The 20,035-nt window shown below is 43.1% G+C and overlaps 1 protein-coding gene across 1 annotated transcript in view; it reads right to left on the bottom strand.

Moving 5' to 3' along the window:
- The window catches only part of IL12RB2 (interleukin 12 receptor subunit beta 2), a 109,271-nt gene that overhangs the window by 65,670 nt on the left and 23,566 nt on the right, over nt 1–20,035 (bottom strand). The window contains exons 5-7 of the mRNA XM_060205098.1: nt 19,605–19,789; nt 16,139–16,281; nt 11,226–11,376 (exon numbers count right to left, since the gene is read on the bottom strand). Of these exons, the coding sequence (XP_060061081.1) occupies nt 11,226–11,376; nt 16,139–16,281; nt 19,605–19,789 (479 nt within the window). The remainder of the gene's footprint in view (nt 1–11,225; nt 11,377–16,138; nt 16,282–19,604; nt 19,790–20,035) is intronic.

The raw sequence follows: 20,035 nt of genomic DNA, 5'->3' as shown, positions 1-20,035 counted from the left end.
AAAAAGAATTTCAGAGGGGGAGAAAAAGTAGGAAAGATGATGAGAGAAGCAGGAAGAGGAAGTGATAAAGGGAAGAGAGCAGAAAGAACAGAACATGAAAAGGAGGGCATCTGATAGGGGCTGATACTTTTTATTTGTATTTGTTATTTAATAAAGATTAACATGATGATAAGGTAACAGGGGTATAAGTCTACACAGATCCCACCACCAGAGTTCCAGGTCCCACCCCTCCACTGGAAGCTTTCCTATTCTTTATCCCTCTGGGAGTATGAACCCGGGGTCATTATGGGGTGCAGAAGATGGGAGGTCTGGCTTCTGTCATTGCTTCTCTGCTGGACATGGCAGGTGACTCCATACTCCCAGCTTGTTTCTGTCTTTCCCTAGTGGGACAAGACTCTAGGGAGGTGGGGGTTCCAGGACACATTGGTGAAGTTGCCTGTCCAGGGAGGTCAGGATGGCGTCATGGTAGCATCAGCAACTTGGTGGCTGATAGGCATTAAGATATAAAGCAGGACAAATTAGTATTCTTTATAGAGACACCACCAGCATTGTGACAGGCGGCCAATTGCTTTGTACAGAGTGAAGACTTGCAATAAACAGACTTAAGGCTCAAAGTCGGGCTTCTCTGTTCTTGGATTTTGAACGACTCCCTTCATCTCTTGGCACATGGCTAAACAGCTCAATGTACTGAATGTCTTCCATAGATCAATACTATTTTATATTCTTACATTCTCACAGCAGACTAGTAACCCTTGCTTTACAAAGGAGGAAACTGATTAAAGGGCATGGTTAAACACTTGTTGACGATCAAAGAGCCAGGATTATATATAAATGTTTTTGAAGAAGAAAAACAAAAGAGAAGGAAAAGGGACCTGACATTCACTAGCCACCAACACTATGTTAAGTTATCCCTGGACACTTTATATCCATTATTTAATCCTCATACAATGCCTACAGGTGGATATCTGTTTTCCAACTGGTAACAAATAGAATGACAAAAACTAAATGACTTACAAGAGTTAGAATTTTAAAACTTAATTTTAATGAGACAGAGAGAGAGAGGGAGAGGGAGACAGAGAGAGAGAGAGATTGAGAGATTGAGATTCTGGTTAGTGGTGGTACTGGGCATGGAAGTACCTAGCAAAAGTTAGAAAGATTTGTACTGAGTTGAGCTCCGGTCTTGCTATCTCCCAAGACCCTGCTCTTCTTTTTTCCTTTAAAAGGATAAATATTATTGTTGTTGTTGTTATTTTTTTCTACTAAAATCTTTAAATTTTTTTTAAGTCTTTAATTTATTGGATAGAGACATCCAGATATCAAGAGGGAAGGTGGTGCTAGAGAAGGAGAGGGAGAGACACCTGCAGCCCTGCTTCACCACTCACAAAGCTTTCCTCCTGCAGGTGGGGACCAGGGGCTCAAACCTCGGTCCTTGTGCGTTGTAATATGTGCGCCCAACCAGGTGTGTCACCATCTGGCCCCTAAAATCTTTTTGTTGTTGTTATTAATAGTTTGTTACAAAACTATAAGGCTATAGAGGACAGTCCCATACCAAAACCATCACCAGCGTTCTGCGTCTCCAATTTCCCACCTCCCAACAAGAACCACTATCATTCTCACAAGTCTTACAAGCAGGTTGCTTGCTTCTGTTTTTTTTTTTGTTTGTTTGTTGGTTTCAATTTTCTATATTTTATTTATTTATTTATTTTCCCTTTTGTTGCCCTTGTTGGTTTTTATTGTTGTTGTTATTATTGTTGTGGTTATTGATGTGGTCATTGTTGGATAGGACAGAGAGAAATGGAGAGAGGAGGGGAAGACAGAGAGCGAGAGAGAAAGACACTTGCAGACTTGCTTCACAGCCTGTGAAGCGACTCCTTGCAGGTGGGGAGCCAGGGGCTCGAACTGGAATTCTTCCGCTGGTCCTTGTGCTTTGCACCATGTGCACTTAACTGGCTGAGCTAACGCTGACTCCCTTTTATTTTTTTTAAAGTTCATGTGTGCCAGTCCCTGTTCAGGGCGCCATTAAGTTGGGCTAGCTTCACAGGTGGGAGAGAGAGACGACCAGGGACTCATGGCTGAGCGGTACACAGTTCAGTCTTTATTCATGTGGAACACAGCGCAATCTAAGCTATCTCTAATCACATTCCTGTCCTTATATATCCTGAGGCGGAAGTGTCAGGTCTGAAGAGGATGTACATAGGATAGGGGGTGGGGAGAAGGAAAAAGCGTGGAAAACAGTGAGGATTAAACCAATGCCCTAGAGGCAAGGTGGTGCTTAGTTAACAGTGGTTATATAAGTAGAATACAGTGTTAAGCAGGGGGGATTAAGCCAATGAAACAGAAGGGGTCTTAGAAGCAGAATTCAGAAGCAGACCAACACATGTGATCAGATCTCTAGATTCCACATATGAGTGAAACACTCTGTAGTTGCCTTTCATTTCTTTGTTTATTTCTCTAGGCAGAATAACCCCCAGTCCCATCTGTTTTGTCCCAAAGGACACAATATCATCCTTTTTGACTGCAGAGTAGTATTCCATGGAATATACATCCCATAACTTCTTTAGCCAGTCATCTGATGGTGGACATTTAGGCTGCTTCCACTCTGGCAATTGTGAATACTGCAGCTGTGAACAAGGGTGCATATGCCCTTTCTAATTAGTGTTTTAAGTGTCCACTGGATAAATGCCCGAGAGGGGGATTGCTGAAAACCCCAGCTCCTCTATTTCAATGCACTGAGAAAATATTGTGATACTCCACACACTAGATAAGCTAAACACTGACTGCACCATCAGGATTGGAAAACCTGGGCATTCTCAGAGTCAAGACCAGTTGACCACAGTGCTACAAGTATATTGCTAACAGATTTAAAGGGAATGCATGAATGAGTCTCATTAAAGATCCAAACCAAAGAGATTTGTAAAGAGTTAAGAATCAAAGTCTAGGGAGTCGAGTGGTAGCGCAGCAGGTTAAGTGCACGTGGCACCAAGCGCAAGGACCGGCCTAAGGATCCCGGTTGGAGCCCCTGGCTCCCTACCTGTAGGAGAGTCGCTTCACAGGCAGTGAAGCAGGTCCACAGGTGTCTGTCTTTCTCTCCCCATCTCTGTCTTCCCCTCCTCTCTTGATATCTCTCTGTCCTATCCAACGATAGCAACAATAGTAACCACAACAATAATGGAACAACAAGGGCGACAAAAGGGGGAAAAAATGGTCTCCAGGAGCCGCGGATCTGTGGTGCAGGCACCGAGCTCCGGCAATAATCCTGGAGGCAAAAATAAAGAAAGAAAGAAAGAAAGAAAGAAAGAGAGAGAGAGAGAGAGAGAGGAAGGAAGGAAGAGAGAGAGAAAGAAAGAAAGAAAGTCTAAAATCATATCTTCTTGGGGCCGGGCACTGGTGCACCTGACTGAGCATACATATTACAATGTGCAAGGACCCAGGTTCAAAGGCCCCTGGGGGGGAGGGGGAACTTCAGAAGCCGTGAAGTCATGCTACAGGTCTTGGTGTCTCTCTCCTGATTTCTTTGTCTCTATCCAAAACAAATCAATATAAAATCATATCTTAAAAAATATTACATATAAGAGAGCTTCATACAAGATAGAGAGAAAGGGAGCCACAAGTCAGAGTACCAGTCCAACTCCAGTGCATGTGTCTCGGTGTGGGGGACTGAACTGGGAACTCCAGGTATGAACGACCAAGGCTCTACCAGTTGAGCTATTTCCTCAGCCACTAAAATCACATTTTCTTCAAAGGCTAAGTTTCAAGTGAAATTGACACCTTATTGGTGGCCCACCTGCACTGTAAGTCTCTTGGAGAGCAAAATCATTTGTTGAATCTGTGTGAGCTTCAAAGTGTCAAGATGTCATAACCAGGGTGTCAAACCACAGCTGCTTAGTGACAGAAGCACTGACATTAAAGAGTGTCTTTGACATTTGACAGTTATAAAATCATTTAAAGTTCTAACCTCAGTCTTTCTCCCAAGGAAAGATAAACAAACACTCGTCTAGGCAGGTGTCGTATGCTTTACATTGGTTTGTTCTAGCCCTCCCCCGCCAAGAGAATTGGATGAGTCCTGCTAATTTCGCGGGCCTGCTTGGCCCCGCCCCAAGGAACCCCGGGAGAGGGTTCCTGAGTTCGAGAGAGACAGAGTTCCTGAGTTCCTGAGTTCGAGTTTCAGAGTTACAGAGTAAGAGAGAGTTCCAGTGTGCCAGAGTTTCAGAGGGTTCCCCAGTATGACAGTTCCAGAGTTCGAGAGTTGGAGAGTTCCTGAGTTCCTGAGTTCGAGAGTTTCAGAGTGCCAGAGTAAGAGAGAGTTCCTGAGTTCCAGAGTAAGAGAGAGTGCTTGCACCGCCGCAAAGAGACAGCAGAGTTCTGTTTGGTGATTAGTTTGTCTTAGTTTATGAATCGTTGTTCCTGAATAAAGAAATACAGCTTCCCTGCCCAGCCGTTGTCTCCGCGTCTCTGTTCACCACTGCGAAGCCAACCCGGCTGGCAAGAGCCTAAAAAATTTAACAACAAATGGCGCCCACGTGGACCTGACCTGCGCATCTCTCAGATAAGTAAAGACATTTTGGCTACCTATGCACTATGGCCTTCTCTTCTGCTTGTGAAGAGATCTCCAAAGGCCTCTGCTCTTTATTCACGAGCATGTTTTGCTGTTTCTGGAACATTTATCTCTGGACCACTCTGTGGTTTCCACTTGCTCGGGCGAACTCAGGAACTTTCCAACTCTGGAACTCTGGAACTCTCGTACTGGGGAACCCCCTGAAACTCTTCCACTGTGGAACTCTCTCTTACTCTGTAACTCTGAAACTCTCGAACTCAGGAACTCTCCAACTCTCGAACTCTGGAACTGTCATACTGGGGAACCCTCTGAAACTCTGGCACACTGGAACTCTCTCTTACTCTGTAACTCTGAAACTCGAACTCAGGAACTCTGTCTCTCTCGAACTCAGGAACCCTCTCCCGGGGTTCCTTGGGGCGGGGCCAAGCAGGCCCGCGAAATTAACAGGACTCATCCAATTCTCTTGGCGGGGGAGGGCTAGAACAAACCAATGTAAAGCATACGACAGGCAGGCAAGAAAAGTAGTCAGAGGTCACTGTCTCTGAGCAATTAGAAATCACATGGGTGGGAGTTGGGTGATAGCGCAATGGGTTAAGTGCAAGGACCGGCATAAGGATCCCGGTTTGAGCCCCCGGCTCCCCACCTGCAGGGGAGTCACTTCACAAGCGGTGAAGCAGGTCTGCAGGTGGCTATCTTTCTCTTCCCCTCTCTGTCTTCCCCTCCTCTCTCCATTTCTCTCTGTCTTATCCAACAACAATGACATCAATAACAATAACAAACACAACAATAAAATAACAAGGGCAACAAAAGGAAATAAATAAATATTAAAAAGAAAAAAAGAAATCACATGGGTGCAGATGGTTAGAGACCCAAAGATGAGAACAGGAAGGCAGCTCTTCTAAAATGAAGTCAGCTTCCAAATTGGGTTAAAGAAAAGGGAGTCACCAGTATGGAAATAGGAGATCCAAGGTAAGCAGAAGATTGTCTTCAATGAACGCATTCAACAGATGGGGTCTTTATGTTCCAGAATTCCCAGGTTCTAGAATTCTGTCAGGCAGTGTGTGTGTGTGTGTGTGTGTGTGTGTGTGTGTGTGTGTGTTTGTGTGTGCGAGCGTTAAATGAATAAGAGCTAAGTTGTTGAGAATTTAAGTTGGCACAATCTTGTTAATCATTATTAAATCACTAATAAAGAATTTTTTTTTAAAAAGCTAAATGGTGTGTTCCTTCTGAGATTAGCATCCATATCTGACTTTACTTATCCATCAAAGTCCAACTCTTTGAGATCTGGATGCCATCAAAGACCATCCCCCCCCCCATTATCTCACACTTTTGGAATCCTTAATTTCTTCTTTTCTGTTGGGCCTTCACTATAACTTGGCAAATGCACTATATTATCACTTATTGTAAAAGCAAAATAATATTAATTAATTAATTTATTTATATTGCCACCAGGGTAATCACTAGGGTTTGGTGCCTGCACTACGAGTCCACTGCTTCTGGTAGCCATTCCACACCCTTTCATTTATTTTATTTTGTTTTATTTTATTTTACCAAAGTACTTTTTAGCTCTGGCTTATGGAGGTTCTGGGGGATTGAACCTGAAATCTCAGAGCTGCAGTCATGAAAATCTTCTCGCATAACCATTAAGAAATCTCCGCCACCTTTTCCTTTTCGTTTCCTTTCCTTTTTTCTTCTATTCTCTTTCTTTTCCTTCCTCCTTCCCTCTCTCCATCTTCCTTCCTCCCTCCCTCCCTTCTTTCCTCCCTTCCTTCCTTCCTTCCTTCCTTCCTTCCTTCCTTCCTTCCTTCTTTCTGTTTTTATACGGCAGAGAGAAAAAGAAACACATCCGTCAGCAGCCTATCCCACCACCTGTGAGCCACCTCCCAAGCTCATCTTAATCATATCAGCTGGGGTCCTCATCATGCTCCCGGTTCCCGATAAACTCAAGTTTGTCAAAGCCGGTGGTCAGGCTGATGAGATGGCACAACGGTTATGCAAAAAGCATTCGTGCTTGAGGAACCCAAGGTCCCAGGCTCAATCCCCAATATCACCATAAACCAGAGCTGAGCAATGCTGGGGAGGGGCAAAACAAAACAATAAAAAAAAAAAAACCAGAACACACCTGATCTAATGCCGGGTCTCTGTTCTTTGTTCATCAGACTTATTAGCAGCAGCAGAGTCGAATATCACTCTGTCTCTCTCTCTTTTTATAGAGACATAATCTTTAGCATCCTGATCATCAGAGATGAGCTTCTCTCTTTCTCCCCTGCCACTCTTTTTAAAAAAATTTTTATTTATTTATTTTCCCTTTTGTTGCCCTTGTTTTTTTTTGTTGTTGTTGTTGTTGTAGTTATTATTGATGTCATTGTTGTTGAATAGAACAGAGAAATGGAGAGAGATGGGGAAGGCAGAGAGGGGGAGAGAAAGACAGACACCTGCAGACCTGCTTCACCACTTGTGAAGCGACTTCCCTGCAGCCTGTGAAGCGACTTCCCTGCAGGTGGGTTGCGGGGGGGGGGGGGGGGGGGCTCTAACCGGGATCTTTGCGCTTTGCGCCACATGCGCTTAACCCGCTGCACTACCACCAGACTCCCTTCCCTGCCACTCTTATCTTTGCCCTTCTCTCTCTAAGGGAAGCACTGCTCAACTCTGGCTCATGGTGAAGACAGGGACTGAACCTGGACTTCGGAGCCTCAGGCATGAAAAATAATTAAAAATGGAAAGCTGTACAAAAAAAAAGAAAGAAATATAATCTACTAATATACTTTTGCATAACTCATATACTATAACTAATATACTATTTTCCCCTTTGAGTTTTATTTATTTATTTAATTGCCACCAGGGTTATCTCTGGTATTTGGTGCCTGCATGACAGATCTACCACTGTGGGATCCCCGCCCCACACTTTTAATTTAATTTTTTTTATAGCTACAGAAAATGAGAAGATAGAGAGGGAGACATGAACCTCCCCTGTGTTCCAACAATTCCTCTCCTAGGGATCTCCCCGGAGAACACAAACGCTCTGTGTACACTGAGTTCACAGAAACACTGAGCTCACAGAAGCGAGCTTTGTAACAGCCCACACCTGGAGGTTGTAGTGTGTGTCTGTGACGGAGGGAGAAGTGATGACGGTGTTTCCTTTGTCACATCTGGGATGGAACTGGATGGAATCAAGGGAACTGAGATCAACTAGAAGGAGAACAGAACAGGGGGAGCTTAGGAATCAAGGACAGAAAGGGCAGAGGCAGGGAGCAGCTGGGACTGGATGTGGTGTGTTGACGTAAAGAACCCAGGTGATGGGAGGATCGGGAGAGGGTGGTGGTGGTGGCGGTGGGGGCCCAGTGCACACGTTGAAAGGCTTTTAGGTTGGTTGTGGGAGTGGTGTGCAGACTATCCTGGGAGATGAGAAATTCTGCCTGTGTGTCAACAATTGCCCTACAAACCGTTATTTCCCCAATGAGATTATCTGAAAAAGAAAACAGGTGAGGAATCTCTTTTCTCCAATGCTGGGGAATGTTCGTGGGTCTGTGTGGCACGATGGAGCCCAACCTCGGTCAATTCTCCCACTAGAAGGAAAATATGGCTGTTGGCGTCTCACTATCAGGTCTGACTTTGAGGGATACCATTCTTCTTGGTTCCTAAACACAGAAAAGTAACTTCTGTCCTTCCTCCCCTAACCTAGCCATCATTTAAAATGAGTTGTTATAGGCTGGGATTATGGAATGGACCTGCCAATGTCCGTGTCCAGCAGAGAAGCACTTACAGAAGCCAAAACTTCCACCTTCTGCATCCCCACTAGAGTCTTGGTCCAGACTCCCAGCGGGGGAGAAATGTCAGGGGAAGTTGACCAGAGGGCTCTGAACTCCAACTCCACCAGGACCCAGAGAGTGAAGAGGAAAAAGGGAGGGACATTCAGAAGTAGTAATAGGTTGTAGGTGTGACTTAGAAAGAAAGAGAAGACAGGACCATGGGGAAAAAATGGGCAGATCTATACAAATATAGACAGAGAGTTGTAGAAATAATAGTTAACCCATATCAACCTTGGGAGAACTGCTGTAGCTTCCAAAGGAGGGAACGGGGACACAGAACTCTGGTGGTGGGAACAGTGTGGAATTACACTCCCATTAATTTATAATTTTGTAAATCAATATTAAATCACTAATAATTTTTTTAAAAAATGAATGAAATGAGTTTTTATGGTGAGCCATCACAGCGTTACATTTGCTGACATAGGGAAGGGCCATTTTGAGTAATAAAATCCCCTCACGGTCACCTTCACAAGCGGTGAAAGAAGTTTGCAGGTGTCTGTCTTTCTCTCCCTCTCTCTGTCTTCCTGTCCTCTCTCGATTGCTCTCCGTCCTATCCAGCAACAATGACATCAATAAGAACAATGATAAACAGCAAGGGCAACAAAAGTGAAAAGGTGGCCTCCAGGAGCAGTAGACTCGTGGAAGCACCTAGCCCCAGCAATAACCGTGGAGGCAAAAACAAACAAACAAACAAACAAACAAACAAACACCTTCACTTCCTGCTGCTTTGAAGATAAATAACTAAAGCCAGTCCACCAGGATGGATTTGTGAGTAGCCAAAAGCTGCAAATTAAGAGCTCTAGATCATAGCCAGTTTGGGGGAGTAACTAAATAATTAGCTACATAAAAAGCTTACTCATAACTTTTTTAAATGCCACGTTACATATAAGTGTACATTTAAAGAGTTAAAAGGAAAGAGTGTTTTTTAAAAAAATTTCACACCTTTTAGGCTTCCATCAGTTGGTTCTTCATATAGAGACTGATGTCAGAAACAGTGGTAAGAAGTGAAAAACAGCCAGCTGAGAGCAAGAGAAGAGAGATCCTACCATAACCCACAGAAAAGATCAGACACAGCAAAATTCAGCACTTGAAAGGCAGCCAACAAGCTCCGTCGATGTGGACCTCAGAGCACAGGTTTCTGTCTTTAACACTGCCTACAGTTTTTTTTTTTCTTTTCTGAATAAACCAACTTCCTTGGTTCAATTCATAATTATTTGCAAGTCCTTAACCATAACACGTTGCTTCTGAACTCGTTGCCACGATGATGGTTTCTTTCTTTTTTTTTTTTTTTTTAGAGTGTAAATTACTATCCTAATTTGGAGGCTTTTTTCATTCAACAGATAAACACTTACAAAAAAAAAAACCGGTACACCTTTTCATACATCTCTAAGTAGGTCATTGCCGACTGTGAGCAAGGATAGTGAGAATCCGTACACCCAGAGTCCCCCCCCCCCCAGCTCACAGTCAGCTTAATGCCACACAGCTGAAAAAAAATTTTCAGTATGTTTATTCTTGTGTATTTGGACATAACATATATCGATTCCATTGTCCAATATTTTAACTGGGCGCCGGGTGGTTGTGCACCTGGTTGAGCACACATGTTACAGCGCATAAGGACCTGGGTTTTAGTAGCCTCCTCCCCTCCCCATCCCTACCTTCAGGGGAGAAGTTTTTTGAGGGGTGAAGTAGGTCTGCAGGTGTCTCTCTTTCTCTCTCCCTCTCTGTCTCTCCCACCCTCTTGATTGCTGGCTTTCTTTATCCAATAAAGATTTTTTAAAAAGAAGAAAACTGAAGGAAGTGTTTGCTTCTTAAAAAATGTATTTTAAAAAAATTAACTGTTTCATGTATAAACAAAAGTCAGTCATCCATGAGAAACTGAGAAAAGTATATTACTTCCTGAACATCACTTATTTATTTATTTTGCCTTCAGGGTTATCACTGGGGCTCGGTGCCAGCACTACGAATTCTCTTAAAGACCATCTTTTTGGGAGTTGGGCAATGGAGCAGTGGGGTAAGCGCATGTGACACAATGCCTAAGGACCAGCGTAAGGATCCCGGTTAGAGCCCCCACCTGCAGGGGAGTCGCTTCACAGGCGGTGAAGCAGGTCTGCAGGTGTCTGTCTTTCTCTCCCCTTCTCCGTCTTCCCCTCCTCTCCATTTCTCTCTCTCCTATCCAACAACAACGACATCAATAACCACAACAATGTTAAACAACAAGGGCAACAAAAGGGAAAATAAATAAATATAAAAATTTTTTTAAAAAGACCATCTTCCCCCCCACTATTGTTGTTACTGTTATTGTTGTTGCTGTTAATGTAGTTGTTGTTGTTGGATAGGACAGAGAGAAATGGAGAGAGGAGGGGAAGACAGAGAGGGGGAGAGAAAGACAGACACCTGCAGACCTGCTTCACTATCTGTGAAGCGACCCTCCTGCAGGTGGGGATCCAGAGGCTCGAACTGGGATCCTTGTGCCAGTCCTTGTGCTTTGTACCATGTGCACTTAACCCACTGCAGTACCGCCCAGCTGCCAGTAGTTCACTTAGATAGGAAGCTATTTTGCTATGTGACAGCCCAGATTTAAATCCAATCCTCACAGTGTTGAAGGCGACTTTGGTGCTGTGGCATCTCTCTTTCTCTTTCTCTCTCTCTCTCTTTATATCTAAAAAAAAAAAAAGGAGGAAAAATTCAGTGTGAATTTTTCTGTTGATTTATAACTCAGAGAAGAAGACAGCAAGACAATCAGAACATCAGTTGGGCACATGTACTGTTGGGGACTAAACTTTGGACCTCGTGCTTGAAAGTTTAAGGCTTTCTCCACTGTACCACCTCTCAGACCACACTTTTCTTTTTTTTCCACGTACCTTCTTCTGGTGTTTGTGTCCTAAATGATTCACTCCAGTTACTCCAACTACCTTTATAGAGATGGAGCTTCGAGGAAATCTGGAATTCATAGCTTGTAAATGGTTTCAGGTCCAGCAGCTCATGTCTTCCTTTGGCCTTTGTAGCATTAACCTTGAATCCGACAAGATGTTAAAAGGTTATCTATTTTTTAAAATATTTATTTCATTATTATTTATTTATTCCCTTTTGTTGCCCTTGTTTTATTGTTGTAGTTATTATTGTTGTCGTCGTTGTTAGATAAGACAGAGAGAAATGGAGAGAGGAGGAGAAGACAGAGAGGGGGAGAGAAAGAGAGACACCTTTAGACCTGCTTCACTGCTTGTGAAGCGACTCCCCTGCAGGTGGGGAGCCAGGGCTTGAACTGGGATTCTTACACGGGTCCTTGTGCTTTGTGCCACGTGCGCTTAACCTGCTGCGCTACAGCCTGACTCCCAAAAGGTTATCTATTAATACCATTTTGTCTTAAAGGATTTTAACACAAAGATAAGAAGCTAGACTAGGGAAGCCTTTGCTATTTTTTTAGATCTGTCATTAAGTGAAAAGAAGTATCACTGAGTGGTTTACACATGAAATTAAACTTAAATAATAGTTTCTCATTAAAACAAACAGAAAACAGGGCCAGGGGGAATAGCTTAGTGGCTTATGCAGTAGACTTTCATGCCTGAGGCAGCAGAGGTCCTAGATTCAATCTCTGATACCACCATAAACCAGAACTCACCGATACCCTAGTCAAGAAAGTAGCTGAACAGTGCATCAAGATGAAGAACCACCAGTGGAAAATGACAAATACCATATGATTTCACTGATGTGTTGGAAACAGGAAAACAAATAAAACAAAACAGAAAAAAAAAAAAAAAAAAAACCTTTTACAGGGGCCGGATGGTGGCTCACCTGGTTGAGCGCATATGTTACAATTTCAATGCGCAAGGACCCAAGTTCAAGCTCCTGGTCCCCACCTGCAGGGGCAGATCTTTGCGAGTGGTGAAGCAGGGCTGCAGGTGTCTCTCTGTCTCTCTACTACCTCCTACCCTCTCGATTTCTGGCTGTTTCTATCCAGTAAATAAATAAGGAAGGAAAATTCTAAAAAAACAAACAAAAACAACTTTTAGATACAGAAAACATGCAGGCAGCTACCAGAGCGAGCAGATGGACTAATAAAGGCTGTCAGGTGAATGAGGACACGGTGATGAATAGCTACCTGACCCTTAGTAGTTCTCGTGACACACCTACTGTCCATGACCGTAGAATGACAGTGCTGTGCACTAGAAACTTATAGAATGCTATAAACTGTGCTACCTCCATAATTCCCCGCCCCAGACCTGCCATTTTTCAAAAAGATCTTGGGGCAGACCAAAAATAGTTTCTCTATGCTAGAGACTATTTTTGGTTTGATCATAATTCGAATATGAGGAATCCTTTTTGGACACAATCTCTCATTATTTTTTCAAATTTTGTTTATTATTGGATAGACACAGAGAAAAATTGAGAGGGAAAGGGAGATAGAGAGGGAGAGAGGCAGAGAGATGTCTGCAGCCCTGTTTTACCACGTGTGAAGCTTTCCTCCTGCTGGTGGGGACCGGGGGCTTGAACCCAGGTCCTTGCACACCGTAATGTGTGTGCACTTAACCAGGTGTACCACCTAGGTCCTGCTCTGCCATCATGTTCTGAAGTAGGAGACCAGGCCATGCTGACCTAGGAGAGAAATGGTGGGAAAACTCTCTCTCTCTCTCTCTCTCTCTCTATATATATATATATATATATATGTGTGTGTGTGTGTGTGTGTGTGTGTGTGTGTATGTATATATATGTGTGTGTATTTTCCTTTTTGTTTCCTTTGTTGTTTTTTATTGTTGTACTTATTATTATTGTTGTTATTGATGTTGTCATTGTTGGATAGGACAGAGAGAAATAATGGAGAGAGGAGGGAAGACAGAGAGGGGGAGAGAAAGACAGACACCTGCAGACCTGCTTCACCGCCTGTGAAGTGACCCCTGCATGTGGGGAGCCGGGGCTCGAACCAGGATCCTTATGCTTGTCCTTGCGCTTTGCGCCACATGCACTTAATCTGCTGCGCTTCTGCCCGACTCCTGGGAAAACTCTTTTTTTTTTTTTAAATTTTATTTATTTTCCCTTTTGTTGCCCTTCTTTGTATTGCTGTTGTAGTTATTATTGTGGTTGTTTTTGATGTCGTCGTTGTTGGATAGGATAGAGAGAAACTGAGAGAGGAGGGGAAGACAGAGAGGGGGAGAGAAAGACAGACACTTGCAGACCTGCTTCACCACCTGTGAAGTGACCCCTGCAGGTGGGGAGCCGGGGCTCGAACCGGGATCTTTATGCCTGTCCTTGTGCTTTGCGCCACATGCACTTAATCTGCTGCGCTGCCGCCGGACTCCCGGGAAAACTCTTAAAACAGTATTCTGAGACGAGCCCGCAGTACAACTTTCAGAGGCAAACCTCCCTGATAATACGTGCTGTGAAACAGCCCTCTGAGGAGAATCTCCGTGTGCATGCGGTGAGACCACCTCTAGTTGCTCCTGACCGTCTCCCAGACTAATTAGAGGAAGACACTTTCTCTGACTGAAAAGACAAATCATTACATAATTGGGTGATGGTCCAGATTCATGGGGAATTGGGCCAAAAATTGCTGTAATAAACACCCCAATGGACGGGGTTTCGTTCCCTGAATGGTTCCAAGGTTCCTTGTCTAAGTGTCTCCTTTCTCTCTCCCTCACTGGACCCTGCAGGAGCTGGCTGGACGCTGCATCCCAGGACTCATATTTAATACGGACACAGAACTGACTTCAAAAACAGTAATTGAGCAGACTGTTACGTAAGAAAATTATACAAGAAGCCTTTGACTTTTATGGCTCGAGTATCAGCTACATGTGGAAAATGGTTTGTGTAGGGGGCTGGGTCATGAAGCACCTGGTTGAGTGCATATGTTACAATGAGCAAGGACCTGGGTTCAAGCCCCCGGTCTCACCCGCAGGAGGGAAGCTTTGCAAGTAGTGAAGCAGTGCTTTGGTGTCTCTCTATCTTTCTCTTCCTTCTTGGTTTTTCTCTGTATCGCTACACAATAAATAAATGAATAAAATACTTAAAAAATGAAAATGATCCCTTTATATTATAAATAATTGGGGGTCTGGCGGTAGTGCAAGGACCAGCGTAAGGATCCCAGTTGGAACCCCCGGATCCCCACTGCAGGCGAGTCACTGCAGGGGAGTCACTTCACAGGCGGTGAAGCACGTCTGCAGGTGTCTGTCTTTCTCTCCCTCTCTCTGTCTTCCCCTCCTCTCTCCATTTCTCTCTGTCCTATCCAACAATGACAACATCAATAACAACAACAATAATAACTACAACAATAAAAAACCAACAAGGGCAACAAAAGGGAATAAATTAATATGTATTAAAAATTTTTAAGTGTTTAAAAATATTATTAAAAAATCATGGTTTTACAAAGTCACTGGGGAAAATTATAGCTATATACATCTTGTTGTAAAAAAAAAAAAAAAATTAATGCCGCCAAGCTGACTTTCCTGGGCAGACAATCTCACCAGTATATCCTGGAGCCCCACTTCCCCAGAACCCTGCCCCACTAGGGAAAGACAGAAACAGGCTGGGGGTATGGATCCACCTGCCAACACCCATGTCCAGTGGAGAAGAAGTCAGACCTTCCACCTTCTGCTCCCCATAATGATCCTGGCTCCATACGCCCAGTGGGATAAAGAGTAGGAAAGCTTCCAATGGAGGGGATGGGATATGGAACTCTAATGGTGGGAACTGTGTGAAATTATACCCCTCTTATCCTACAGTCTTAAATCAACAAAAAATTAGTGCTTAATATTATACCAAAGTGTGGAGCTTCGTCTTTGGAATAATCAATTTACACCAGCCTCACTGAACATTCCTTGATTTCCAATATGTCAAAAATAATTATGAAGTGATTATAATGGGATAAGGATTGGAATAATAAGAAAAGATGGGTCCTTTATGAAAAATTAATTATAGAAAATTAATATGACTAACAGAAGCCTGTGGCTTACACAGATTTTCAATCAGAGACTGTGATGCAAAATATTTTTTTAAAGATTTTTATTTATTAATGAAAAGGTAAGAATAGAGAGAGGAGTGCCAAAATTGCTCAGTTGGAAGAGCGTTAGACTGAAGAATAGAGAGAGGAAGAACCAGATGTCACTCTGGTATATGTGCTGCCAGGGATAGAACTCAGGATTTCATACTTGAGAGTCTAGTGCTTTATCCATTGTGCCATTTCCCGGACCATGCGAGATATTATTTAATGAATAGAATTTTTTTTCCTGGTATATCTTAAGTGTATACTTTAGGGGGATAACTATTGTTTTAAAAATATTTATTTAATCAGAGAGATACAGAAATATACATATGGGGGAAAGAGAGAGAGGTCAGAGCACTGCTTACTTCTGGTTTATGGTAGTTCTGGAGACTGAACCTGGGGCCAGGCAGTGGCGCACCTGGTTAAACACTCACATTACAGGACTCGAGGACCCAGGTTCAAGCTCCGGGTCCCCACCTGCAGGGGGAAAGCTTCGTAAGTGGTGAAGCAGGGCTGCCAGTGTGTGTGTGTGTCCCTAGCCTCTCTCAACTTATCTCTACCTCTGTCTAGTAATAAATAAATGAATGATAAAAATTTTAAAAAGGAGATTGATCCTGGAACCTCAGAACCTCAGGCATTAAAGCCTTCTGCATAACCAGCATTCTGTTTCCACAGCCCTGAGATTAAGTATTTCTAAATATCCCATTTCTCTGTTCTGAAAAGACAGAGAGTTGTGTAATGATAGTAAGATGCTTCCCTCTCCCCCACCCTGTCCCCCGCTTTTACTTTAAGGACCATTACCATGTTCCAAGGTTTGCTCTTATCTGGCCGGTATCTGAGTCGGTTATATAGCACCAGCCTCTCGTCTTTCCACAGAAGGGTACACCTGCTCACAGAATCATTTACAAATTTGATTCTGATGTCCCACGGAGGAAGAGGCTTCACTAGAAACCAGGAATAATAATAATAATTTAAAAACTGTGATTCACTCACCAATGTGTCCTGAAACTCCATATCCCCAGAGTCCTGGGAAAGACAGAAACAGGCTGGGGGTGTGGATCCACCTGTCAACACCCATGTCCAGTGGAGAAGCAATTGCAGAAGCCAGACCTCTCACCTTCTGCATCCAAAAAGAATTTTGATCCATATTCCCAGAGGGGGAGAAATGATAGGGGAAGATGACCAGAGGGCTCTGAACTCCAAGCTTCCAATGGAGGGGATGGGATTGGGAATTTTGGTGGTGAGAATTGCATGGAATTCTACCCCTCTTAACCCACAATCTTGTCAATCATTATTAAATCACTTATTAAAAAAAAAAAAAGGAAGAGAAGGCAGGACCATAGGAAAAGTGGGAATATATATATATATATATATATATATGTCGTTATAGAAATAAAAGTCTTCCCATATCTGTGACCTTAGGAGAACTACTGTACTTTCTTTCTTTTTAATTTCTCTTTCTTTTTTTAAAAAAATATTTATTTATTTATTTATTTATTTATTTATTTATTCCCTTTTGTTGCCCTTGCTGTTTTATTGTTGTATTTATTATTGTTGTTGGATAGGACAGAGAGAATGGAGAGAGGAGGGGAAGATAGAGAGAGGGAGAGAAAGACAGACACCTGCAGACCTACTTCACCGCCTGTGAAGTGACTCTCCTGCAGGTGGGGAGCTGGGGGCTCAAACCAGGATCCTTACGTTGGTCCTTGTGCTTTGCATCACCTGCGCTTAAACAGCTGCGCTACTGGCCTGACTCCCCCACTACAGTTTCCAATGGAGGAAATGGGGACACAGAACTCTGGTGGTGGGACAGTGTGGAATTATATCCCTGTTATATTAGAATTCTGTACATCAATATTAAATCAATAATAAAAAAATTTAAGGAAAAAAATGTGATTCGGACTCATTGACTGCATTTGTTTGTTTTTTTACCAGAGCACTGATCAGCTCTGGTTTATGGTGGTATAGGGAATTGAACCTGGGACTTTGGAGCTTCAGGCATGAGAGTTTCTTTGCATAACCATTATGCTATCTAGCCTCCCCAGGCCTATATACTGGAAGCTGTCATATATATATTGACATCAACTACAAAGAATTGAACAGAACTCAATTCTAAGATGAACATCAATACAAAAAACTAGAGTTCCTGCTTTTTTAGGAAGAAGAAAAAATTCACTTCACTTTTAACAAATTAAAGTAACTCTCCTCAATCTTACTCTCATTTTAACCAAATAACCTACAGCCAGTATTAGTGATAGTATCTATTCCACTTAACCCAGTCATCTAGAGAAAAGTAAGGCTCCAGAGGTCGAGAAGGCGCAGGTGAACAGTGATGATGACCTCAGAAAGAGAAGAAAGAAGCATTGGTGGGAAAAGTCGTAGAGAAGGGATGGAGGAACACAGTCACGTGGGTCAGAAATCCAGTTCGGCCTGGTTTGACCAGATACTTGCGGGTATCTGAGACTGGTTTCTGATTCAAGTGGAGCAATTATACTTGCTTGGTATATCTTAGGACCGGCTCACTCTAGTTCCCAAGATGACGAAGAGGTTAAGGTAAGTATTCTTAGAACAACCTCACAGCTCAATATACTTCATTTATACTTTGCATCTAACTCTTCCAGCCCCGGAGGTCCGTATGTGACGTTGGGAGTATGGATTCACCTGCCAACACCTATGTTCAGCGGTGAAGCAATTACAGAAGCCAGACCTTCCACCTTCTGTACCCTATAATGATCCTGGGCCCATGTTCCCAGAGGGATCAAGAATAGGAAAGCTTTCAAGGGAGGGGATTGGATACGGAGTTCTGAGGGTAGGAATTGTGTTGAATTGTACCCCTCTTATCCTATGGTCTTGTCAATAGTTCCATTTTATAAATAAAAAAATTGAAAAAAAAACAAGGAAGGTGGGAGTTGGGCGGTAGCGCAGCGGGTTAAGCGCAGGTGGCGTAAAGCACAAGGACCGGAGTAAAGATCCCGGTTCGAGCCCCCGGCTCCCCATCTGCAGGGGAGTCGCTTCACAAGCAGTGAAGCAGGTCTGCAGGTGTCTGTCTTTCTCTCCCCCTCTCTGTCTTCCCCTCCTCTCTCCATTTCTCTCTGTCCTATCCAACAACGATGACAACAATAATAACTATAACTATAACAATAAGACAACAAGGGCAACAAAAGGGAATATATATATGGTGCGCTTGTGAACTATGAAGCTAAGGACTCTTATTCCTCTAACAGAGAAAAATAATATGGGACTGGGTTGAGCGCACATGTTACGATGTGGAAGGACCTGGGTTTGAGCCCCCGGTCCCCACCGGCAGGGAGAAAGCTTTGTAAATGGTGAAGCAGGGCTACAGGTGTTTCTTCTTCTCCCTCTCTATCACCCTTTCCTTCTTGAATTCTGCCTATCTCTATCCAATGAGTAAATAAAGATAACAATAATAAAAGAGAGAAAAATGGGGAGTCGGGCAGTAGTGCAGCAGGTTAAGTGCATATGGTGCAAAGCATAAGGATCCCGGTTTGAGCCCCCGGCTCCCCACCTGCAGGGGAGTCGCTTCACAGGTGGTGAGGCTGGTCTGCAGGTGTCTCTCTTTCTCTCCCCCTCTGTGTCTTCCACTTCTCTCTGTCCTATCCAACAATGATGACATGAATAACAACAACAATAATAACTACAACAACAATAAAAAACTCAAGGGCAACAAAAGGGAAAAAATATATATGAAAATACTGTAAACTGTCTCATTTTGTATAGCCATCTCCACATAATTCTAGGCTGGTTTATGCTTTTCGTTTCATTGAAGTTACATCTGTCCTTTGCCATCCTGTACTGATTGGGTGCTTTCCACCAACCATTGTCGCTTTTGAAACAATCAAAAGAACATAGAACATTTGAGGGACTCTTCCCTCCACCTCCACCAAATGTATGACAGCTGGGCTTTGATGCCTGCATGACAACACCACTACTTCCAGTGGCAATTTTCCACCTCCCTTTTCCTTCTTTCCTTCCCTTCTTCACTTCTGTCCATCTTTCTCTGATAGAGACAGAGAAACAGGGAGAGAGAAAGAGAGAAACACCTTTGGCACTGCTTCACCACTTGTGAAACTGCCTCACGTCCCCAAAGCAGGTTGGCAGCGGGTGAGGGGCTTGAACCCAGGTACTCATGCCTGATAACTTGTCTGATCTACTTGTCCACCACTTCCTGCCACCCATTTGATTGATTCTCAAGAATAATGCTCTTATGCCAGGAATGATATACACATATAATAAAGTAGAATATTACCAATGTCCAAGAATGTGAATGTAGAAGGCATTGAAGAATTGTGCCCAAGGCTATTGTAAGCAGTGACCGTGACGGTGTAACTGGGTTCAGGTGACTCAGGGCTTAGGCTGATTCCAAGGTCCGCATGGTCACAGTCATGATCACTACATTGTTTCTGCCAAGTTAGATTTTTGGGTCCATTTAGCCTATAAACAAAAGATAACTGTGTTTAGCAAGACACTCCATACCTTACTTAATCTTTTTTTTTTTGTACAAAGAAGAAAATGTCCAAGTCTTTAAAATTCTGGACAATTTCCTAATATCTGCCTTAATACTAAGACAATTTGTATCCTATGGCCATAAACAGTGCCATGCCATGCTTCCCTCCAATTTTACATTTTTTATAAGGCTTTTGATTTATTAAAATAATTTTTTTCACTTTTTCAAATTTT

The sequence above is a fragment of the Erinaceus europaeus genome, chromosome 13, assembly GCF_950295315.1.
Source record: "Erinaceus europaeus chromosome 13, mEriEur2.1, whole genome shotgun sequence".
In the NCBI taxonomy this organism is placed as follows: Eukaryota; Metazoa; Chordata; class Mammalia; order Eulipotyphla; family Erinaceidae; genus Erinaceus; species Erinaceus europaeus.
The sequence above is the reverse complement of the archived record's forward strand: the minus strand, read 5'-3'. Positions and strand labels throughout refer to the sequence as shown.